Here is a 21590-nt window from a genome sequence, read left to right as displayed (position 1 = left end):
GGTGGCCTGGCACTCTCAAATCTGCCTCTTATACATGGCCTCACAACTAGTCCTTCTACGGGAGTGGGTTTTGGGTGAGAAAAGCCAGAATATTCCTAGGTTATTGGTGCATACTGTTTCTAGGTGTCATTCCCCTTGATTATAGTTGCCCTAGGGGGGGCGTTGGTCACACAGGCTCACACAGCTTGGCAGCAGGTCTGTATTTTGGCGGTGGGGTTGTACCCTGATTTGTCCTTGTGGCATTCTTCAGCTCTTGGAGAACTGATCGCCCAGATAATTGTTACATGTATGCGGCCAGCGGTTCTGAAAATATCGATCGTTCGGGCATGTCGGATCATGCAGCATATAAGTCCGATGGGATATTATCTAAGTGTCCGGTCAACCGCACTGGGTAGTATATGTCTACAAAGGCCGGCTGACATTTCCCCTGTTCCTTCACATGGGAAGGAATGGGGAAATGTTTCCTCCCTTGGTGCAGAGCACCGATATCGGGTGACCGTGTATATCACAGATATCTGCAGTGTCTGTCTGACAGGCATTTTATCTGTCTGTGTATGCCCAGCATTAGACTTAAATGGGTGTAGCACCTGGACCAACTGTAGGGTGAGGATTGGCCCCTGATGCTAGGCAGTCTTTTGTTTGCCTCTGCTACCTCTGGAGTGTGATTTCAACACATCCAGGTTTTCATACTTCATACTCGTAGGGTTTATCTTGCCCCCTTGATTTGAAGCAGGTTTGGGTCTGATAGGTGTCCTAAGTCTTCTGCTACACAGCGCGCATCTCCTGCTGTCCAAATTATTTTGGCCAAAATCACCTATTGTATAGCCAGAATAGGGTAAAATTCCTATTTTATTTCCAAAAAATTGTGTTTTTGACCTTGGTCTCTGTGACAGGGTTCATAGCTTTATGGGTCAATATATAGTTATTGCATGGACTCTGGCCACAGTTTGCATTGCACGCACTTGGATGGCTTCTAGGAGCTTTACCTTTGCTGATTGGTGTAGATCAGGCCTGACCAACATGTGGCTCTCCAGCTGTTGTAAAACTACAAGTCCCAGCATGCCCTGCCACAGTTTTAGCATTCCCTAATAACAAAACTGTAACATGGCATGCTGGGATGTGTAGTTTCACAACAGCTGGAGAGCCCCAGGTTGGCCAGACCTGATGTAGATTGATGACTGAAGTGGTGGGGGATGAATGATTTTTATATACTAAGCGCAACTGTATACGTAAACATGATTGTGTTTAGGGCTCCTGGATTGCTTCTTCCTATTATGTTGCTGGGGTGGGGGGAGACACCGCTCCTGATGGGTTGGTGCCTAGCAAGACAGCATGGTAATAATATGATGGTTCTGAGATTGCTCATGCTCTTCTATTATGTAACTGGTGGACAGTTGTTTATATTATAGTATTTCTACTCTCCTGATCTGGGTTATAACTTGTATCTTTTGTATTGGTTTCTGGATGTGACATTGGATGTATATTATATTTCTCTAACGTCCTAAGTGGATGCTGGGGACTCCGTAAGGACCATGGGGAATAGCGGCTCCGCAGGAGACTGGGCACAAAAGTAAAGCTTTAGAACTACCTGGTGTGCACTGGCTCCTCCCCCTATGACCCTCCTCCAAGCCTCAGTTAGATTTTTGTGCCCGAACGAGAAGGGTGCACACTAGGTGGCTCTCCTGAGCTGCTTAGTGAAAAGTTTAGTTTTAGGTTTTTTATTTTCAGTGAGACCTGCTGGCAACAGGCTCACTGCATCGAGGGACTAAGGGGAGAAGAAGCGAACTCACCTGCGTGCAGAGTGGATTGGGCTTCTTAGGCTACTGGACATTAGCTCCAGAGGGACGATCACAGGCCCAGCCATGGATGGGTCCCAGAGCCGCGCCGCCGGCCCCCTTACAGAGCCAGAAGACAGAAGAGGTCCGGAAAATCGGCGGCAGAAGACGTCCTGTCTTCACCAAGGTAGCGCACAGCACTGCAGCTGTGCGCCATTGCTCCTCAGCACACTTCACACTTCGGTCACTGAGGGTGCAGGGCGCTAGGGGGGGGCGCCCTGAGCAGCAATAAAAACACCTTGGCTGGCGAAAATACATCACATATAGCCCCCAGGGCTATATGGATGAATTTTAACCCCTGCCAGAATCCATAAAAAAGCAGGAGAAAAGTCCGCGGAAAAGGGGCGGAGCCTATCTCCTCAGCACACTGGCGCCATTTTCCCTCACAGCTCAGTTGGAGGGAAGCTCCCCTGGCTCTCCCCTGCAGTCACTACACTACAGAAAGGGTTAAAAAAGAGAGGGGGGCACTAATTAGGCACAGTATTAACAATACAGCAGCTATAAGGGGAAAAACACTTATATAAGGTTATCCCTGTATATATATAGCGCTCTGGTGTGTGCTGGCAAACTCTCCCTCTGTCTCCCCAAAGGGCTAGTGGGGTCCTGTCCTCTATCAGAGCATTCCCTGTGTGTGTGCTGTGTGTCGGTACATTTGTGTCGACATGTATGAGGAGAAAAATGATGTGGAGACGGAGCAGATTGCCTGTAATAGTGATGTCACCCCCTAGGGGGTCGACACCTGAGTGGATGAACTGTTGGAAGGAATTACGTGACAGTGTCAGCTCTGTATAAAAGACAGTGGTTGACATGAGACAGCCGGCTACTCAGCTTGTGCCTGTCCAGACGTCTCATAGGCCGTCAGGGGCTCTAAAGCGCCCGTTACCTCAGATGGCAGATATAGACGCCGACACGGATACTGACTCCAGTGTCGACGGTGAAGAGACAAATGTGACTTCCAGTAGGGCCACACGTTACATGATTGAGGCAATGAAAAATGTTTTACACATTTCTGATAATACGAGTACCACCAAAAAGGGGTATTATGTTCGGTGAGGAAAAACTACCTGTAGTTTTCCTGAATCTGAGAAATTAAATGAGGTGTGTGATGATGCGTGGGTTTCCCCCGATAACAACTGATAATTTCTAAAATGTTATTGGCATTATATCCTTTCCCGCCAGAGGTTAGGGTGCGTTGGGAAACACCCCCTAGGGTGGATAAAGCGCTCACACGCTTGTAAGAACAAGGGCTCTACCCTCTCCTGAGATGGCCGCCCTTAAGGATCCTGCTGATAGAAAGCAGGAGGGTATCCTAAAATGTATTTACACACATACTGGTGTTATACTGCGACCAGCAATCGCCTCAGCCTGGATGTGCAGTGCTGGGTTGGCGTGGTCGGATTCCCTGACTGAAAATATTGATACCCTAGATAGGGACAGTATATTATTGCCTATAGAGCATTTGAAAGATGCATTTCTATATATGCGTGATGCACAGCGGAATATTTGCCGACTGGCATCAAGTCTAAGTGCGTTGTCCATTTCTACCAGTAGAGGGTTATGGACACGACAGTGGTCAGGTGATGCGGATTCCAAACGGCATTTGGAAGTATTGCCTTATTAAGGGGAGGAGTTATTTGGGGTCGGTCTTTCAGACCTGGTGGCCACGGCAACAGCTGGGAAATCCACGTTTGTACCCCAGGTCGCCTCTCAACATGAGAAGACGCTGTATTATCAGGCGCAGTCTTTTCGTGGGCAAGCGGGCGAAAGGTTCCTCATTTCTGCCCCGTAACAGAGGGAGAGGAAAAAGGCTGCAGAAATCAGCCAGTTCCCGGGAACAGAAACCCTCTCCCGCCTCTGCCAAGCCCTCAGTATGACGCTGGGGCTTTACAAGCAGAATCAGGCACGGTGGGGGCCCGTCTCAATGAATTTCAGCGTGCAGTGGGCTCACTCGCAAGTAGACCCCTGGATCCTTCAGGTGATATCTCAGGGGTACAAATTGGAATTCGAGACGTCTCCCCCTCGCCGTTTCCTAAAGTCGGCTTTACCGATGTCTCCTTCTGACAGGGAGACAGTTTTGGAAGCCATTCACAAGCTGTATTCCCAGCAGGTGATAATCAAGGTACCCCTCCTGCAACAGGGAACGGGGTATTATTCCACACTGTTGTGGTACCGAAGCCGGACGGCTCGGTGAGACCGATTCTAAATCTAAAATCTTTGAACACTTACATACAGAGGTTCAAATTCAAGATTGAGTCACTCAGAGCAGTGATTGCGAACCTGGAAGAAGGGGACTACATGATGTCTCGGGACATCAAGGATGCTTACCTTCATGTCCCAATTTACCCTTCTCACCAAGGGTACCTCAGGTTTATGGTACAGAACTGTCACTATCAGTTCAGACGCTGCCGTATGGATGGTCCACGGCACCCCGGGTCTTTACCAAGGTAATGGCCGAAATGATGATACTCCTTCGAAGGAAGGGAATTTTAGTTATCCCTTACTTGGACGATTCCCTGATAAGGGTAAGATCCAGGGAACAGTTGGAGGTCGGTGTAGCACTATCTCAGGTAGTGTTGCGGCAGCACGATTGGATTCTCAATATTCCAAAATCGCAGCTGATTCCGACGACTCGTCTTCTGTTCTTAGGGATGATCCTGGACACAGTTCAGAAAAAGGTGTTTCTCCCGGAGGAGAAAGTCAGGAAGTTATCCGAGCTAGTCGGGAACCTCCTATAACCGAGCCAAGTCTCAGTACATCAATGAAATGGTTCTGGGAAAAATGGTGGCTTCCTATGAAGCAATCCCATGCGGCAGATTCCACGCAAGAACTTTCCAGTGGGACCTGCTGGACAAATGGTCTGGGTCGCATCTTCAGATGCATCAGCGGATAACCCTGTCACCAAGCACAAGGGTGTCTCTCTTGTGGTGGTTGCAGAGTGCTCATCTTCTAGAGGGCCGCACATTCAGGACTGGGTCCTGGTGACCACGGATGCCAGCCTGCGAGGCTGGGGAGCAGTCACACAGGAAAGGAATTTCCAGAGCTTATGGTCAAGCCTGGAGACATCACTTCACATAAATATCCTGAAGCTAAGGGCCATTTACAATGCTCTAAGCTCAGCAAGACCTCTGCTTCAAGGTCACCCGGAGTTGATCCATTCGGACAACATCACGGCAGTCACCCACGTAAACAGACAGGGTGACACAAGAAGCAGAAGGGCAATGGCAGAAGCTGCAAGGATTCTTCGCTGGGCGGAAAATCATGTGATAGCACTGTCAGCAGTATTCATTCCGGGAGTGGCACGACCTCCACCCGGGAGAGTGGGGACTTCACCCAGAAGTCTTCCACCTGTTTATAAAACTCGACAAGTATTGCGCCAGGTCAAGGGACCCTCAGGCAATAGCTGTAGACGCTCTGGTAACACAGTGGGTGTACCAGTCAGTGTATGTGTTCCCTCCTCTGCCTCTCATAACCAAGGTACTGAGAATTATAAGATGGAGAGGAGTAAGCACTATATTCGTGGCTCCGGATTGGTCAAGAAGGACTTGGTAACCGGAACTTCAAGAGATGCTCACGGAGGATCCGTGGCCTCTACCTCTAAGAAGGGACCTGCTCCAGCAAGGACCCTGTCTGTTCCAAGACTTACTGCGGCTGCGTTTAACGGCAGGGCGGTTGAACGCCGGATCCTGAAGGAAAAAGGCATTCCGGATGAAGTCATCCCTATCCTGATCAAAGCCAGGAAAGATATAACCGCAAAACATTATCACCGCATTTGGCGAAAATATGTTGCGTGGTGCGAGGCCAGTAAGGCCCCGACGGAGGAATTTTCAACCAGGTCGATTCCTACATTTCCTGCAAACAGGAGTGTCTATGGGCCTGAAATGGGGGTCCATTAAGGTTCAAATTTCGGCCCTGTCAATTTTCTTCCAAAAAGAACTAGCTTCAGTCCCTGAAGTTCAGACGTTTGTGAAAGGGGTACTGTATATACAGCCTCCTTTTGTGCCTACAGTGGCACCTTGGGATCTAAATGGAGTTTTTGGGTTCCAAAAGTCACATTGGTTTGAACCACTTAAATATGTGGAGTTAAAATATCTCACATGGAAAGTGGTCATGCTGTTGGCCCTGGCCTGGGCCAGGTGCGTGTCAGAATTGGCGGCTTTATCCTGTAAAAGCCCTCATCTGATTTTCCATTCGGACAGGGGGAATTGAGGACTTGTCCTCAGTTTCTCCCTAAGGTGGTTTTCAGCGTTTCACCTGAACCAACCTATTGTGGTGCCTGCGGCTACTAGGGACTTGGAGGACTCCAAGTTGCTAGACGTTGTCAGAGCCCTGGAAATATAGGTTTCCAGGACGGCTGGAGTCAGAAAATCTGACTCGTTGTTTATTCTGTATGCACCCAACAAGCTGGGTGCTCCTGCTTCTAAGCAGACTATTGCTCGTTGGATTTGTAGTACAATTCAGCTTGCACATTCTGTGGCAGGCCTGCCACAGCCAAAATCTGTAAAAGCCCATTCCACAAGGAAGGTGGGCTCATCTTGGGCGGCTGCCCGAGGGGTCTCGGCTTTACAACTTTGCCGAGCAGCTACTTGGTCAACTACAGCTACGTTTGTAAAATTCTACAAATTTGATACCCTGGCTGAGGAGGACCTGGAGTTCTCTCATTTGGTGCTGCAGAGTCATCCGCACTCTCCCGCCCGTTTGGGAGCTTTGGTATAATCCCCATGGTCCTTACGGAGTCCCCAGCATCCACTTAGGACGTTAGAGAAAATAAGAATTTACTTACCGATAATTCTATTTCTCGTAGTCCGTAGTGGATGCTGGGCGCCCATCCCAAGTGCGGATTGTCTGCAATACTGGTACATAGTTATTGTTACCAAAAAATCGGGTTATTGCTGTAGTGAGCCATCTTTTCTAGAGGCTCCTCTGTTATCATGCTGTTAACTGGGTTTAGATCACAAGTTATATGGTGTGATTGGTGTGGCTGGTATGAGTCTTACCCGGGATTCAAAATTCTTCCTTATTGTGTACGCTTGTCCGGGCACAGTATCCTAACTGAGGCTTGGAGGAGGGTCATAGGGGGAGGAGCCAGTGCACACCAGGTAGTTCTAAAGCTTTACTTTTGTGCCCAGTCTCCTCCGGAGCCGCTATTCCCCATGGTCCTTACGGAGTCCCCAGCATCCACTACGGACTACGAGAAATAGAATTATCGGTAAGTAAATTCTTATTAAAATGTATGTGGTTTTGTGGTGGGTGTGTTTTCATTTCTATTTGTTCTCTATTTTGGAACATTTTTAAATAAACTAAAAAATAAAAGAAAGACAATTGGTGCTGTTGCCCATAGCAACCAATCAGATCCAGCTATAATTTTCTAGAATGCAAAGGGCAGCACCACTTGTCTGTTTTAGACCACTTGTCTATCACTGTATCTCTAATTTATTAGCCATGGTTTCACAAGTACATTCGCACTCAGCCCTCATACTGGCTGTACTCTAACATGAATCCAGGTTTTTATATATACTGTAATGCCATGAAGTGATACAGATGTCTACAGTGCATATTGGGGGTCATTCCGAGTTGATCGCACGCTGCGCTTCTTCTCAGCCGTGCAATCGGGTCGGAACTGCGCATTCGGGGCGGCCGCATTGTGCAGGCGCGTCGTTGCCCGGCGACAGGCAGCGACGCCTCCAACGAAGAAATCGGTCGTAGCGGCGACCGCAAGAACATTGACAGGAGGAAGGCGGATTTGGGCGTCAACTCACCGTTTTTGGGGCGTGGAGATCCGAACGCAGGCATGTCAAGGCGTTTGCAGGGCGGATGTCTGACATCAATTCCGGGACCTGCAACGCTGAAGTGATCGCACGGGGTAAGTAAGTCTTACCTTAGTCTAGTTCTGCACTAAACTTTTTTGGCATTGCAGAGCTGCACAAGCGATCGCAGCTTTGCCGTGCAAAAATACACTCCCCCATAGGCGGCGTCTAGTTGATCGCACGGGCTGCAAAAAGTGGCAGCGTGTGAACATCTCGGAATGAGGGCCATTGTTCACCCCAGTGGCACTAAATGCTGTAAAGCATCTGGCATAGTGCAAGAACTAAGGGCTCCGGAGAGATCTATTTCATGCAGAGACCACAGAATCGCAACTGCAGACAAGTGTGTGGGGAGATCAAAGTAGGGAAATGGTGAAGTCTTTAGCACCTCAGCGCATTCTGTTCTTCACTCTACAAAACTCTTGCTGTACACTTGCTAAGACATCTGTAACTGTAAATCTGAGTGTGACTGAAGCTACGTAAACAGATAACCACTTTCTGACAGTTTGCTTTATTTTTGTAATTCCATCTCGGTACACTCATAGATAGATTAATTTGAAAATAAAAACAAGTTAATGTTAAGCATTAGTCTTACTTATTATAATTAACAGAATAGTAATACACAATGAAAAATGAAAAAGCACTTTTCAGAGAAACATACACACAAAAAGGAGGAGTTAAGCGTTAGCACTGGGCATGTCACTGGCATTAAACATTTTGACTAAAAACACAAGTAGTTTTTATTTAAGAAACCATTTGGTTTAAACCAAGGTGGTTTAAATCAACCAACCCTGCTATATGAGAACTAAGATGTAATATTGAGGTAAAAGTAACACAATGCAGGAAAAAGTACACAAGGCGAAAGACAGGTCCGAGACGAGGGAGCCTGACCATGCTTAATCTGCGACTTTATATAACTTTCTGTGCGACAAGAAACACCCTCGCTCATTTGTATGTTATCCATGATGGAATTTGCATAATGTCATGTGATGTCACTGTCTCCCAATTCTGTTCTTGGTTTGCCCTTTGGTCACTATTGGTGAGCTCATCCACTCTTTTGGCCTCCAATGTCATCTCTATGCTGATGATGCTCAGAATTACCTCTGCTCCCTTGATTTCTCTCCCTTCCTCCTTACTCACATCTCCAACGGTCTATTTCTTCCTGGATGTCCCAAACAACCTCACCTCCCACAATTTTGGTATCTGTTGGCAGCACCACCATCTCCTCTAGCCCACAAGTGCGCTGTCTTGGAGTTATCCTTGACTCCTCCTTCTCCTTCAAACCACAAATTCAGTATTTATTTATTTTCCGTTATTTATATAGCGCACACATATTCCGCAGCGCTGTACAGAGAATATTTTGCCCATTCACATCACATCAGTCCCTGCCCCAGTGGAGCTTACAATCTACATTCCCTATCACATGTACACAGACACATTCATGCTAGGGTTAACTTTGTTGGGAGCCAATTAACCTACCAGTATATTTTTGGATTGTGGGAGGAAACCGGAGTACCTGGAGGAAACCCACGCAAGTACGGGGAGAATATACAAACTCCACACAGTAAGGGACATGGTGGGAATCGAACCTATGACCTCAGTGCTGTGAGGCAGTAATGCTAACCATTACACCATTCGTACTGCCCACAGTCCTGCTGTTTTCATCTCAGAAATATCTGTAGGATCAGACCCTATCTCACCTCATCCACTCACTGGTCATCTCCACTGAAAAGCAGAAAGGTTTTATTTTAATGAAGTTTTTGATTAACTGATTATTGGGACTTATACACCTTTGGTCAGTGTGTCCCTAGAGATATATCTGCCGCCTCCATGCACTTGTAGATTGCAGAAGCATCTACAAAGAGCGTACAGTGTGCCTTGAATGCACTGTCCATCTAGATGCGGGGATGCAAAACCAAGTGGCGCTGCCTAAATTATATCCAGTCTGTTTACCAGTGTGTGCATGTTCATGCCCTATATGTATATTCTTATATTTCTGTATATATCTTTATATAACATATTTCTCATCTGTCACCCCTTGGGATACTGCAATGTTTGAGCTTGTTGGCTGATATGTAAAGTACTCATTGTCTTTACACAGTGGAGGTAGCCGTTGTGCTGCTTTAAAACCATACTCCTGAAATTACACATCACTGAGGCATGAGGCACTTCCCGAGTTGATAGCTTACATTTTGATGAATGTTGGTTGATGGTACAGAACACTGCTCCCACTGTGTAAGGGAACTAATGGCTCATCCACTAAGCAGTCTCTCCTGTGCACAGTACGGCTGTACATATTGGCATTGTACATATATTATGGAGGCTGACGCTCTGTTGCATAAAGCGATCAGCCTGGGTAAATGAAACCTGTGACAGCAATCATTTCTCTTTTAATCCTCCAGAGAGAGCACTTGTCAGAGTGAAAGACCTGACGCCGCAGAAGGCCGATGATGTTGTCTGGGTCCGGGCTCGTGTCCATACCAGCCGAGCAAAGGGTAAGAACGGATTTTCTCATGGCACAGTATGATGTGATCACTGTAGATTTCAGTAGCTAGATGGGAGATGCTCCTTTGCAGTTTTGCTGCTGGGATTAATATTTCCATCTCTTATCAAGGTCTTATTTATGAGTTCATTGTCCCCTTGTAAACTCTGTTCTGCAAAAATATGGAACATGTAAGAAAGATCCAGTCCTAATAAAATGCCTCTGGAGACCAATAGATTTTAAAATATCCATATATGTGGAATAATTTTGAAGCCCTTGTTAACCTCTTCGTGACTTGAGTCTATTTTATAGCTTCTTGACAAGACCACATTTTGTAGTTTTGCTATTTGTTAGTTAAATCGAGTGGTTTTTTTAATCTACATTATACATAATCTACACTAGTAGCTTTGTACTGTTTGTTTTGTTTTGTTTGTTTTTCATGTGACTTTAGACTTTTTTATTTTATTAGTGTGGTGAAATAAAACATACTTTACTAACTTATGATTCCCCTCTGGGAAGTCCTGGAGATGTGGTCCATGTGGTCTGGTGGTGATATTTGCATCATAGTACACCCTCCTTCCCTATTTTGCAGTGCTGCTTTTAATCCCACCACACAATCCTCCATCAGCCTCCCATTAGTGGGGTGGCTTCTGGGAAGATGCCCTGTGCTCACAAGAGTGTGGGAGAACTCAAAAAGTCTTAAGGGACATTCCAGGAGAGTGAAATTCATCTAGATTTTATTATTGTAAGTGCATGAGCCCTTTTCCGTGATGTTTTGTGCACAGTTACTTTTACCCAGATAGGGTGACTCGAGACATTCTCCTCTAAAGTTTTACTTCTCCTGAGTATAGGGATACTAAATATGTGTACAGTATTAATGGGAAATATGGCCTACATTAAAATAAAGTGATATTTTTGGTTGTATTTTTTCTTTTAACTTAGAAAAATGTATTTATTAATTTTTAACCAGGCAGCTGCTTTGGGTCCCCCTTGTTGTCAGCACTTAGATTTTCAGTGTAATGACCGTTAAGTTCTCATTGCAACATCAGTGCGCTGATTTGGGCTTTCTTAAATAGTCCAGTGTCCCCTTTGAACAGTTCTCGGGTTGCCAGTAACGGTGAATACCATGTCCTAACTACTTTACTGGAACCTGAGATTGTAAACTGTTGCTGCTGGGGTTGTCTTTTACAAACTCAATGTCACTGGACATTCTGCACATCCAGTGGGACGATTCAATGGATGACGCAGTATTGTTACATGAAACATGCAACGATACATCGTGTAGTGTGTATGGCAATGGAATACATTGTCACATCACATCACCATTTAGGTGCGTACCCAGCTTTAGTTAAGAAGAGTAATTCAAATCAACTTTTCATTTCCATATTTGCCTTCTTTTAAAACTAGTTTTCCACGTTTAATGTTCAATCAAAGATCCACTATTTTGAAAGCATGCTATAATAATAATATGATTGACTGAAAAAATATGGCCAGCGCTGTCATAATGTAATGAATGGATTCAGAAGAAAACATTTAATTAATGTTTGTTTACACATCATGATTAATGACACAAATGATGGAAGATCTGAAACAATGCTATACATCCTAGACCATGATACAGCCCAGCTGTACAGTGACGCTACCATTGCTTGGTCCCTCAGACTGTACCATGCAGGCGTGGTGCACATTTCCCAAATGTCATGTTATTTTAGTCTTGCAAAATAAACATTCCTAGACTTTACCAGCCCAGAAATCCATTGTCATAGAAAGGGTATATGCCATTAGTGATTGTCAGCCATGCTGAGTGACGGAAGACAAACATTGGATACTGAAAGAGCAGCGCCGCTAGTCTGCTTCTGCAGTAAAAAAGAATACAGATATCGTAGGTTCCCTTTTATCCTTTCTTCAGCGAACGTGCAGGGATACTAAATATCGCTGAGCAATTTGGCCTAGGGAGATTAGGTTTTCTATTTTAGCATTTTGCCGTGTAGTTTTAAATTACTATATAATTCATAGTTCAGCATGGAGACTTTACCCAGATTTATGTTCTAAGATAGGGCTCTATCTATCTATCTATCTATCTATCTATCTATCTATCTATCTATCTATCTATCTATCTATCTATCTATCTATCTATCTATCTATCTATCTATCTATCTCTACAGTGCATCCGGAAAGTATTCACAGCGCTTCACTTTTTCCACATTTTGTCATGTTACAGCCTTATTCTAAAGTCGAATAAATTAATTTTCCCCCTCAAAATCCTACACACAATACCCGCTAATGACACACATGACAAAAGTTTTTTTTTTAGAGTTTTGCAAATTTATTGAAAATAAAAACTAAGAAATCAAATGTACATAAGTATTCACAGCCTTTGCCATGAAGCTCAAAATTGAGCTCGGGTGCATCCTGTTTCACTTATCATCCTTAAGATGTTCTTACAGCTTAATTGGAGCCCAACTGTGGTAAATTAAGTTGATTTGACATGATTTGGAAAGGCATACACCTGTCTATATAAGATCTCACACTTGACAGTGCATGTCTGAGCACAAACCAAGGATTAAGTTAAAGGAATTGTCTGTAGACCTCCGAGACAGGATTGTCTCGAGCCACAAATCTGGGGAAGGGTACAGAAAAATATCTGCTGCTTTGAAGGTCTCACTGAGCACAGTGGCCTCCATCATCCGTAATGAAGAAGTTCTGAACCACCAGGACTCTTCCTAGAGCTGGCCGGACGTCTAAACTGAGCGATCGGGGTAAGAAGGGCCCTTGTCAGGGAGGTGATCAAGAACCCGACAGTCACTCTGCCCTCTGCCAGAGCTTACAGCATTCCTCTGTGGAGAGAGGAGAACCTTCCAGAAGGACAACCATCTCTGCAGCAATCCATCAATCAGGCCTGTATGGTAGAGTGGCCAGACAGAAGCCACTCCTTAGTAAAAAGCACATGGCAGCCCGCCTGGAGTTTGCCAAAATGCACCTGAAGGACTCTCAGACCATGAGAAACAAAATTCTCTAGTCTGATGAGACAAAGATTGAACTCTTTGGCGTGAATGCCAGGCGTCATGTTTGGAGGAAACCAGCCACCGCTCATCACCAGGCCAATACCATCCCTAAAGTGAAGCATGGTGGTGGCAGCATCATCATTCTGTGGGGATGTTTTTCACCGGCATGAACTGGTAGACTAGTCAGGATAGAGGGAAAGATGAATGCTGCAATTTACAGAGACATCCTGGATGATTACCTGCTCCAGAGCGCTCTTGACCTCAGATTGGGGTGATGGTTCATCTTTCAGCAGGACAACGACCCTAAGCACACAGCCACGATATCAAAGGAGTGGCTTCAGGACAACTCTGTGAATGTCCTTTAGTGGCCCAGCTAGAGCCCAGACTTGAATACGATTGAACGTCTCTGGAGAGATCTAAAAATGGCTGTGCACCGACTCTTCCCATCCAACCTGATAGTGCATTTGAGAGGTGCTGCAAAGAGGAATGGGGGGTGAAACTGCCCAAAGATAGGTGTGCCACGCTTGTGGCATCATATTCAAAAATACTTGAGGCTGTAATTGTTGCCACAGGTGCATCAACAAAGTATTGAGCAAAGGCTGTAAGTACTTATGTACATGTGATTCCTTAGTTTTTTATTTTTAATAAATTAGCAAAAATCTCAAAAACACTTTTTCTCCTGCAGGATCCACAGGTTATCCACAGAATAACATTGGGATATGAGGTAGCGACAGCGGATTGGCACCAAACGATCGCCTCCCAGAATGCAACGGGCCCATCCCTTTATCCCCGCCTCCTGGCTCAGGCAAATTAGTTTTTTTTCCGTTTGGTGCGGCAGGAGACGGACCATGGTCAAAGGGCTGCTGGTTTTTAGCAGCCATAAGCTTTTTTATTTTATTTTTATAGTCTTACTATTTTTTTTGAGATTGTCTTGTAAAGCTGGGTTAACCTCTCAGGATGTGGTTCAAAAATGGATTATGTGCAAATTGTTTTAGCTTTCACAAAAGCCTCTTAAATAATCTGAGGCAGGCACAGGTTCAAGTTGAACCCCCATTGGCTACTTTTGCACAGACATTATCCAGTATAGCTGAGCGGATAATGCCAGCTCCTATACCAGTGCTAGGTTACCCTATTAACCCTTACATGCAACATTCCACCTGGGGTTTATCACATCCAGCACAGGAATTGGCAGCCTCCCAACAAAAGCAGGCTGAAAGGCTGATGGCAAGTAAATCACATAGACATGAAACAACATCTTCACAGTCTACACGTTTCAGATGAGGCCTAGTCGGAGGAGGAGGACTCATCACACTCCGGGTCTGCATACAAAGATGAAGAGGAAGGCCTCAGCTCAGTAGATATACCTGAGCTAAGAAGTGCTATGAAAGCCATTCTTTCTCCGGCAGGGTCCACAGGTTATCCACATGATAACAATAGGATATGATGAAGCGAAAATGGATTTGCACAAGTCGGTCAAAGCTTACCGGCCTCCCAGCATGCAACGGGCCCGTCCATATATCCCCGCTTCCTGGCTCAGGCAAATCAATTTTTTGTTTGGTGCGGCAGGTGCCAGACCATGGTCAGAAGGCTGCTGGTTTTTAGCAGCCATAAGCTTTCTTATTTTATTTTTATAGTCTTACTATTTTTACGAGCAATCTTTCTAAACAGCATCTTATACCTACCTTAGAAAGAGTCGCTCCAACAACTCTCCGCCGGGTCGCGACAACGCTTACCTACGAGTACAGTGCTGTTTCGGCGGGCGTCTGTGTCAGATATACTAGCAGGTCCAGCAGACGTTACCAGGCTGTGGCCGGAGCACGGGGAGACGGTAAGGCCTCAGTTCCGCTTAGAAGGGGACTACGGACACAGCCGCACTGTTTTGCGAGAAGACTACTAGTCGCTGACGCGGCTGCCACCTCGGGTGCACCAGTGCTAGACCTTAGGGATCATAGGCTCCAGGATTAATATGATGCTGCGATCCCTAGGGTTGATGTCAGCAGTGGAAAGTCAGATGCTCTCCTGGTCGCCCCTCCCCCCGATTCAAGACCAGTTTACTCCAAGCCTCCCGCCATGAACTGTATCCCGCTTCTGTCTCAGACGCTGTACACGAAGGGGACCCAGTCGCAGCATAGGCAGCTGTGTGACGGGTGCGTCTGTGTTCACTGAGCGTCTGTGTTAACTATAGGTTCATGGAGCGGCAGTGTACTCTAGTAGCGTCTGGATCCACTCAGCGTTTGCTAACGTATTGATCGGCCCTGGAAGCGAGGTGAGTCTCCCTGTATCCCACTGTACTGAGTACGGGTAATACAGCACTAAGTCTCTATCTACCTTTTTGAGTATGAATAGTTAGATAAGTGCCTATTGCATATGAGTCTGTATATATTTACTGTTCTTTCGCAATGCGTCTGAATATGGTAGATCTGTTTAAACATGATTCAGTAATATGTTCGCCTACATACTTGAAATGTAGTTGATGATGTGCTCATATTGCTTATTATACTAATGTATAAGATGTGACTGACTGCTAGTGTGATTGCTGACTTTACATTATTCTGTCAGTTTTGTTCTATTCCGATCCTCAATGCTGGTGCATGGGTAGGGTCGGATTGTATGTCACTTTAAAAAGCTTAAAGTGATTACGGTCACAAACTGTGTAGTACACTGTGGAACTGTTGATTATTTATCATGTCTAAGAACGGCAAAGGTGAGGAAGATACACTTACAGCAACACCAACACTCATATCCTGTTTGTCTTGCAAAGCTGTGTTATCCTTTCAGAATCTGGTTCAGGATGGTTTATGTGCAAATTGTTTTAGCTTTCACCAGGGGTTTTTGAAAAATACAAGGCAGATTCAGGTGCAGGTTGATCCACCTTGGGCTATGTTTGCACAGACTTAATCCAGTATAGCTGATAGGATAATTCCTCCAACTCCTGTACCAGGGATAAGTTACACTATTAACACTTACATGCAGCTTCCCACCTGTGGTTTATCACTTCCAGCAGCTGCCTCTCAAAAGAAATAGGCTGATAAGCCGGTGTTAAGTAAATCTTCATCCTCACAGGCTACACATGGTTCAGATGAGGATTCATCGGAGGATGAAAGCACAATTAATTCTACTTCGGCATACGAAGCAGAGGAAGATGGTCTAAGCTCAGTGGATATTGCTGAGTTAATTAAAGCAATGAAAGCCCTTCTATGCTTAGAGGATCCAGTAGAGCCTGTGTTAAAAACCAAGGCACCTGTGTTTAAACGTCCCAAAACAGTTTCCAGGGTCAGATCAGCTGATGGAAATCATGGAAGAGGCTTGGGCTACGCCTAATAAGTTTAGAATTCCTAAGAAATGGAATTCCAATTATCCTCTTCCTGCTGGGGATTGTTTAAAAAGGGAGGTGGCTCCTAAAGTAGATACACATGTGATTCGATTAGTGCGAAAAGCTACGTGACCTTTGCCTTCAACATCATTAAATGATGTCACGGATAGGAGAGTGGATGGTTTTCTAAAAACCATTTTTTCCCTGTCTGGGGCAGTCATAAGGCCAGCCATGGCTTCAGCTTGGATGGCAAAGGCAGTGGCTGCCTGGGCTGATGCATTGGAGGGGGATTTTTCAATAGCATCTAGAGAGCAAAAATCCCATATAGCACATATAAAACAGGCTGCAATGTTCTTAGAAGAAGCAGGATTGGATATGGGTACTATTGCCTCCAGGGCATCAGCTTCAACAATAGCTGCTCATAGAGCAGTATGGCTACGTACGTGGAAAGCTGATTCAGAATCTAAGAATGTTTTGGAATCTTTGCCCTTTTCTGGAGATATTCTTGTTGGTAAAGAATTGACTAATATTTTGGCGTCAGAAGCAGACTCCAAGAAAGAAGAAAGTAAAGATTTCTTTCCACATACAATTTCAAACCTAAAGTTCCGGCTTTTCGGCCCTTTCGGTCTCAAGGAAAAGCTAAAGGTAAAAGTTATAGCAGGCAGTCCCAATACAACAAGTCTGGTAAGACTAAAAGCATTGGGCTACCAGAGGACCGGTTGGTAAAACAGATAAGCCATCAGCCTGATGATGCGGACCTCCACCTGGGGATTCCCAGGGTGGGGGTCCGACTTCTTCAGTTTGCACAGATCTGGCAGCAACCTACAACAGATGCTTGGGTGCAGGAAGCGGTATCTCTAGGTTATGCTTTTGCCTTCAAGAAGCACCCTCCTGAAAGGATTTTTTGTACCAGCCCATCTCGGGTAGAGACGAAGGCCAGGGCTTTGCAAGAGGCAAATCAGAAATTGCTTCAGTCAGGAGTAGTCATTCCAGTTCCTCATGTACAATGCGGACAGGGTTTTTTACTCCAGCCTGTTTTTAGTTCAGAAGCCAAATGGGTCATTACAGCTCAATCTCAAAGTGCTGAACAAATACATTTGGGTACCTCGGTTTCACATGGAAGGGTATATGCAATTCCGGGCGAATTGCGGCACTTTTTCGCCCGTTTTTAAATTCGACACAATTCGACCGTCGAATTCCGGCAGGTGGGTGCCGGAATTCGACATATTCAATAAAAAACTAATTAGACAGTCCCGCTGTCGAAAAACGGCCGATTTGACGGATTTTGATTAGATTTTTAGAAATGTTTAAAAAAACTGTAAAAAAACCCGAAAATTTTTTGCGTGGGGTCCCCCCTCCTAAGCATAACCAGCCTCGGGCTCTTTGAGCCGGTCCTGGTTGCCAAAATACGGGAAGCCCGAGGCTGTCCCCCCCCCCCCCCCCCCCCCCATCCAAGGGCTGCAGATGGGAGGCTGATAGCCTTGTTGAAAATGTAAGAATATTGTTTCTCTGACGTCCTAGTGGATGCTGGGGTCTCCGTAAGGACCATGGGGAATAGCGGCTCCGCAGGAGACTGGGCACAGCTAAGAAAGATTTAGGACTACCTGGTGTGCACTGGCTCCTCCCACTATGACCCTCCTCCAGACTTCAGTTAGAATCCTGTGCCCGGCTGAGCTGGATGCACACTAGGGGCTCTCCTGAGCTCCTAGAGAGAAAGTATATTTTAGGTTTTTTATTTTACAGTGAGATCTGCTGGCAACAGACTCACTGCAGCGAGGGACTAAGGGGAGAAGAAGCGAATCTACCTAACTGGTGGTAGCTTGGGCTTCTTAGGCTACTGGACACCATTAGCTCCAGAGGGATCGACCGCATGGAACCGGCCATTGGTGTTCGGTCCCGGAGCCGCGCCGCCGGCCCCCTTACAGAGCCAGAAGCAAGAAGAATCCGGAAAATCGGCGGCAGAAGACATCAGTCTTCACCAAGGTAGCGCACAGCACTGCAGCTGTGCGCCATTGCTCCTCATACACACTTCACACTCCGGTCACTGAGGGTGCAGGGCGCTGGGGGGGGGCGCCCTGAGAAGCAATAAATACACCTTGGCTGGCAAATATATCACAATATATAGCCCCAGAGGCTATATATGTGATAAATACCCCTGCCAGAATCCATAAAAAAGCGGGAGAAAAGTCCGCCGAAAAAGGGGCGGAGCTATCTCCCTCAGCACACTGGCGCCATTTCTCCCTCACAGCTCCGCTGGAAGGAAGCTCCCTGGCTCTCCCCTGCAGTCTACACTACAGAAAAGGGTAAAAAAGAGAGGGGGGGCACTAAATTTAGGCGCAATATACATATAGCAGCTATAAGGGGATATAATTTAGTTAATCCCTGATTTATATAGCGCTCTGGTGTGTGCTGGCATACTCTCTCTCTGTCTCCCCAAAGGGCTTTGTGGGGTCCTGTCTTCTGTCAGAGCATTCCCTGTGTGTGTGCGGTGTGTCGGTACGGCTGTGTCGACATGTTTGATGAGGAGACTTATGTGGAGGAGGAGCAGGTGCCTATAAATGTGTTGTCACCCCCTGCGGGGCAGACACCGGAGTGGATGGACTTGTGGAAGGAATTACGCAAAAGTGTCGACTCCTTACATAAAAAATTTGACGACATGCCAAATGCGGGGCAGCCGGCTTCTCAGCCCGTGCCTGCCCAGACGTCTCAAAAGTCATCAGGGGCTCTAAAACGCCCGCTACCTCAGATGGCAGACACAGATGTCGACACGGATACTGATACCAGTGTCGACGACGAAGAGACTAATGTAATGTCCAATAGGGCCACTCGTTATATGATTGAGGCAATGAAAAATGTTTTACACATTTCTGAGGTGACCCCAGGTACCACAAAAAAGGGTATTATGTTTGGGGAGAAAAAACTACCAGTAGTTTTTCCCCCTTCTGAAGAATTGAATGAAGTGTGTGAACTAGCGTGGGCTTCCCCCAATAAAAAATTGGTAATTTAAAAAAAATTACTAATGGCGTACCCTTTCCTGCCAGAGGATAGGTCACGTTGGGAAACACCCCCTAGGGTGGATAAAGCACTTACGCGCTTATCAAAAAAGGTGGCACTGCCGTCCCAGGATACGGCCGCCCTAAAGGAACCTGCTGACAGAAAGCAGGAGGCTCTCCAGAAAGCTATATATACACACACTGGTATTATACTGAGACCAGCTATTGCCTTAGCATGGATGTGCAGTGCTGCAGCTGCATGGTCAGACTCCCTGTCAGAAAACATTGACACCCTAGACAGGGACACTATATTGCTAAACGTAGAGCATATTAAAGACGCTGTCTTTTACATAAGAGATGCCCAGAGGGATATTTGCCGGCTGGCATCAAAAATAAGTGCACTGTCCATTTGTGCCAGGAGAGGGTTATGGACCCGGCAGTGGACAGGTGATGCAGATTCTAAAAGGCACATGGAAGTTTTGCCTTATAAGGGTGAGGAGTTGTTCGGGGATGGTCTTTCAGACTTAGTGTCCACAGCAACAGCTGGGAAGTCAGCATTTTTGCCACATGTCCCCTCACAACCAAAGAGAGCACCGTATTATCAGGTGCAGTCCTTTCGCCCCCAAAAGAGCAGACGGGGTAGAGGCGCGTCCTTTCTGCCCAGAGGCAGAGGTAGGGGGAAAAAGCTGCAGCATACAGCCACTTCCCAGGAACAAAAGTCCTCCCCCGCTTCTTCTGCTAAGTCCGCCGCATGACGCTGGGGCTCAGCAGGCGGAGCCAGGTACGGTGGGGGGCCGTCTCAAAAACTTCAGCAATCAGTGGGCTCGCTCACAGGTAGATCCCTGGATCCTTCAAGTGGTATCTCAGGGGTACAGGCTGGAATTCGAGACATCCCCCCCGCCGTTTCCTCAAATCTGCTTTACCAACGACTCCTTCAGAAAGGGAGGCTGTGTTAGAGGCAATTCACAAGCTGTATACCCAGCAGGTGATAGTCAAGGTGCCCCTACTTCAACAAGGACGGGGTTACTATTCCACAATGTTTGTGGTACCGAAACCGGACGGTTCGGTGAGACCCATTTTAAATTTGAAATCCTTGAACACATATTTAAGAAAATTCAAGTTCAAGATGGAATCGCTCAGGGCGGTTATTGCAAGCCTGGAAGAGGGAGATTACATGGTATCTCTGGACATCAAGGATGCTTACCTGCATGTCCCCATTTACCATCCTCACCAGGAGTACCTCAGATTTGTGGTACAGGATTGTCATTACCAATTCCAGACGTTGCCATTCGGCCTGTCCACGGCACCGAGGGTATTTACCAAGGTAATGGCCGAAATGATGATACTCCTTCGGAAAAAGGGAGTTTTAATTATCCCATACTTGGACGATCTCCTGATAAGGGCGAGGTCCAGAGAGCAGTTGTTGGTCGGCGTAGCATTATCTCAGGAGGTGCTACACCAGCACGATTGGATTCTGAATATTCCAAAGTCTCAGCTGGTTCCGGCGACACGTCTACTGTTCCTGGGGATGATTCTGGACACAGTCCAGAAAAAAAGTGTTTCTCCCAGAGGAGAAAGCCAAGGAGCTGTCATCTCTAGTGATTGGCCTCCTGAAACCAAAACAGGTGTCGGTGCATCATTGCACGCGAGTCCTGGGAAAGATGGTAGCTTCCTACGAAGCGATTCCATTCGGCAGGTTCCATGCCAGAACCTTTCAGTGGGACCTGTTGGACCAATGGTCCGGATTGCATCTTCAAATGCATCGGTTGATAACCCTGTCTCCAAGGACCAGGGTGTCTCTGCTGTGGTGGCTGCAGAGTGCTCATCTCAGAGAGGGCCGCAGATTCGGCATACAGAACTGGGTCCTGGTGACCACGGATGCCAGCCTTCGGGGCTGGGGTGCAGTCATACAGGGAAGAAACTTCCAAGGACTTTGGTCAAGTCAGGAGACTTCCCTACACATAAATGTTCTGGAACTGAGGGCCATTTACAATGCCCTAAGTCAAGCAAAGCCCCTGCTTCAAAACCAGCCGGTTCTGATCCAGTCAGACAACATCACGGCAGTCGCCCATGTAAATCGACAGGGCGGCACAAGAAGCAGGACGGCGATGGCAGAAGCCACAAGGATTCTCCGATGGGCGGAAAATCACGTGTTAGCACT

At 46.4% G+C, this 21590-nt stretch overlaps 1 protein-coding gene across 1 annotated transcript in view; it reads left to right on the top strand.

Annotated features, from left to right (window-relative positions):
• The window catches only part of DARS1 (aspartyl-tRNA synthetase 1), a 311292-nt gene that overhangs the window by 123945 nt on the left and 165757 nt on the right, over nt 1-21590 (top strand). The window contains exon 5 of the mRNA XM_063933716.1: nt 10039-10131. Coding sequence (XP_063789786.1) covers nt 10039-10131 — 93 coding nt within the window. The remainder of the gene's footprint in view (nt 1-10038; nt 10132-21590) is intronic.

This window comes from Pseudophryne corroboree, chromosome 7 (genome assembly GCF_028390025.1).
Source record: "Pseudophryne corroboree isolate aPseCor3 chromosome 7, aPseCor3.hap2, whole genome shotgun sequence".
Classification (NCBI taxonomy): Eukaryota; Metazoa; Chordata; class Amphibia; order Anura; family Myobatrachidae; genus Pseudophryne; species Pseudophryne corroboree.
Note: the sequence above shows the minus strand (reverse complement) of the source record. Positions and strands in the feature narration are given on the sequence as shown.